The sequence below is a fragment of the Acanthisitta chloris genome, unplaced genomic scaffold (assembly GCF_000695815.1).
Source record: "Acanthisitta chloris isolate BGI_N310 unplaced genomic scaffold, ASM69581v1 scaffold34776, whole genome shotgun sequence".
NCBI lineage: Eukaryota > Metazoa > Chordata > Aves > Passeriformes > Acanthisittidae > Acanthisitta > Acanthisitta chloris.
In genome coordinates this window covers 8,877-12,351 of record NW_008677077.1, presented here as the reverse complement: position 1 = coordinate 12,351, position 3,475 = coordinate 8,877, and the positions used below count along the sequence as shown (strand labels likewise).

General features: G+C 53.8%; 1 protein-coding gene across 2 annotated transcripts in view; it reads right to left on the bottom strand.

The window, feature by feature from the left end:
* Positions 1 to 61, bottom strand: part of LOC103803797 (ER lumen protein-retaining receptor 3) — a 5,476-nt gene extending 5,415 nt beyond the window's left edge. The window contains exon 1 of one of the 2 annotated variants that reach the window (XM_009076373.1): positions 2 to 61. In XM_009076373.1, coding sequence (XP_009074621.1) covers positions 2 to 54 — 53 coding nt within the window. In that variant the 5' untranslated portion in view covers positions 55 to 61. The remainder of the gene's footprint in view (position 1) is intronic. The other variant, XM_009076374.1, reaches the window with a different exon arrangement.
* Between the last annotated feature and the right edge of the window lie 3,414 nt (positions 62 to 3,475).

Sequence of the window (3,475 nt, the reverse complement as noted above, 5' to 3'; positions counted from 1 at the left end):
AATAAGGATGGCCAGCAAGTGGGAGACATCCCCCAGGATGCGGAAGATGTTCATGGTGCCGGAGGGGCTCCGGAGGGAGCAGGGTGCTTCCTGCAGGCAGCAAGGGCGAGGATAGGGAGGATTTCTCCCCTGAGCCTCGACAGAGCAAACGGTCTCCTCCGGCTCAACTTTCCTTTTTCCCTGAGCACGAAGCCCTCCTTTCTTGAGGAGCAAAGTTCAGGCTTCTCTCTCCCTTGGCTGCGAGTGCCTTTCCCCTGCCAGGCTGGATGTCTCCTTTCTTTACTTTTCCACCGAGGTGGGTTTTCCCCTCTCCCAGGCTAGGGCCTTCCTCTCCCTGCTCTAGGCTGGAAGTTGGGGTTTGTCCCCAGGCTGAGCAGCCCTGGAGCCAGCGCTGGGCGGCGGTGACGTGGCTCCTGGCTGGCTGGGGAGGAGAGAGAGGAGGAGGCAGAGGCGGGAATAGCTGCGCTACTTTTCCCTTTTTCTTTTTTTTCCTTCCTCTTTTTTTCTTTCCCAGTTTGCCTCAAGTTACACGCGGAAGTGTGGATAAAGGGGAACCGGCAGGGGGAATGGGATTTCCATCTTCTGGCTTTGAGGACACTCCCTCCTGCGAGGGCTGTGAGTTCCCAAGGACTTTGACCACTGGTGCATTAACCTCTGTCCCGCTCCCAGCTGGCAGCCTTCTGCTCTTCCTGGCCCTATCCCACCGCTGCTTCTCCCCAGTGCTCCACCTTGTGTCCTGGAGCAGGAGAAGTGGAGAGGGATTCGAATTCCTGGGCTATTGCGGCTCTTCCACAGCGGGTCCTGCACAGCCATTCCCTGGTGGCTGCTCCACCAGCTGCCCCTGACTTCATGTGTCCCATCTGGAGCAGTGTGGATCCCAGAGGAAAGAAAAAGTCCTTCCAAGGGCTGGTTTGAAACAAACTTCACTGACAGTATTAATCCTGGATTCCCACAAGTGGATTATGAATGAGATAATACATGCACTGAGTGAAAGAAGCACATGGGTGCTGCTGATTTTAGAGGTTTCTCAGAAAGGAGAGCAGTAGTAACTGCTAGAAAGTTTTAATATCTTTGAAAACAGCCCTGGGCGATCAGCCTGGATAAACCTTGTCCTTGGAGCAGTGGTTATGCAGGGGGAGCTCCATATCCAGACCCAGCAATTAGATAGTCCATATCTAAGCACTAGCACAAAGTCGCCTTAATACAACCAATTGGGTGTTTTAATTTATTGCCTCATCCCTGAGCAAATCACATCTGGCTCTGGGTCTAGTTTGGTTACTCTTGTGCTATATGATCTGACCTGCTCTTGCCCTGGGGCTGGCTCTGGCTGCCTCCCTCCCTGTCCCCAGCTGCCACCCGTGCCCATCTCCTATACGTCTCCCTCTGTCCTTATGGGCTCACTTGGAGTAAAATCCTTAATGATTAAAGTGTAAAAATATTATTCCTGGTGCTTTCTGAGGGGATTAACAAGCCTATTAGCATCACTGGATCCCTTTCGGAATACATTTGCATACATTTCCTCCCTGCCCATTAGGCTGGCAGTTGTGTTTTCCCTCTCTGACGCTCCAGCACCTGCCTCATTGGGCTTTTCCAGCCACATTCACAGGCTGGGTTGGAAAACACCCGCTGGGCCCCATAAAACTGGGCATGGCCGTGCCTGCCCTCAGCCAGGGCACCAAGGCAGAGGTCGGTGGGAGGAGAGCAGGTCAGACCAAAGGAGAGCATTGGTGAAAGAGCAACAGGGTAAGGAGTGGCTGAAATTGGGTTTCCAGCCATCACAGTGGAGCTGCCTGGGATCTCAGCAGGGCTCTGCAAGGCCATGTGGGTGCTGGTGAAAGCCAAGCCCCAGCCCCAGTGACCCTGCAGGTCTCAGGTCCTTTTGCAACCAGAGAGGTTGAGCAGTGGAGCAGGGATGAAAAGTTTGGGGGAAGGAACAGCTTTGGGATCTTCTCTTCTGGCAGATAGATCCCTTTCCAAGCCCCTGGAGTGCAATGTCTGAGAGCTCTCATCTTTCTCTTGTTCCTGCACTCCTCTTTGCAGCTTCTTGTCCCACCCAGGGAGAGAAACTCTCTGCAGAGGGGTAAGACTGTTGTGGGTGGCAAATGTTTATTCTCCTCATCTTGCACCTTCCCAAGAAGAACTGATTGGTTCAAAGTCCCAGCATTATCTGCTGCTGTGGTACTGGAACCACCAACTGAGGTGACCATCAGAGGGACTTCATAGGAGCAGTCCAACCAAACCCACCCAGCTGGAACATGGTAATGGGGCTGGGGTCTCCCCATGGGGCATCCCTGTTCAGCATTCATGAGGGCCATGGGAAAGCTGCTGGGATGGCAAAGGGACACCTAGTCCCTTTCAGAAGAACAAAATTGGCACGTGAAGTGGGAGAGAGTAAAAATAAACCTCTCTTCCTCCCTCCCTCCCTGCCACGATGCAAAGTGCCTTGCGCCGGGTGTCTCCCTGCCTCCCAAAATAATGCCGGGTGCTGCCACCACCCCGCACGGTGATGCTCTCTCCATGCCTCCCGTTTCCATAGCAACCACAAGGAATGTCGCCAGGGTGACAGGGAGGCAAGCGAGCTGGGATTTGGCATTAAAAACGGGAATTTGGGGTTGTTGGGTTTATTTTTCTTCCCCTCCCCCTCCCCCCTCTTTAGTTCTATTTTTGGGATTTCCCTCTCTGCCTCCACTGGTCTGGAAGGCTCCTTCTCCTGCAGAGCCCCTGGGCCAGGCAGCAGCAACTCCATCCAGGGCCCTTTCTCACCTTCACCTGTCCTGTGAGGCAATGGCAATGGGACGAGAAGAAGGACTAAGGGGTTTCCTTCTCTTAAGGGGTTATCTTACATGTCTTTGTTTCCTGCTACCAGGAAGGCTTCTGTGCTCTTGCCCCTGGATGTTCTTGGCCAGGTGTCCCCCTCCATTTCTGCTGCAGCATGTGGGCTCAAACTGCATCCAGTGTGGGCAGGATGGGCAGCCTCAGGGATTCATCCCAGAGAGGGAAATGATTCGGCATACCAGGAGGGTCTGGGGAACATGGTGGGGTAGAGCACCATGGGCTACCTCTGTGTCCCATCATCTCTGTCCCCATGACCAGGTCAGTTTCGCTGGGGACAAAGATAGCATGCTTGGAGTAAGATCACAGAGGGAGTTTGGCAGATGCTAAGGAGGCCAACAGTGTGTTCTCTAGTTTAAACACAAAGTCAGGGCAGAGAGGGCTTGAGGGTGTCACAGGAATGTGGGACTGTAGGTGTCCAAGCAGGGGCTGCTGGCATGGAGGTAGCTTTTGTCTTCATCTCCAGGCAGGAGAGGGGTCAGGAAGTATTTGCTTACCTGTCCAGGAATTCTTGCTTCCCTCTCCACACCTCTCCTTCCCTCTTCAGCCACCCCTCTATCTCTCCATCCATTTCTCTCTCCATTGCTCCAACCACCCCTCCCTCCCTTCCTCCCTCTCCATTCACTCCTCCATTCATCCCTCC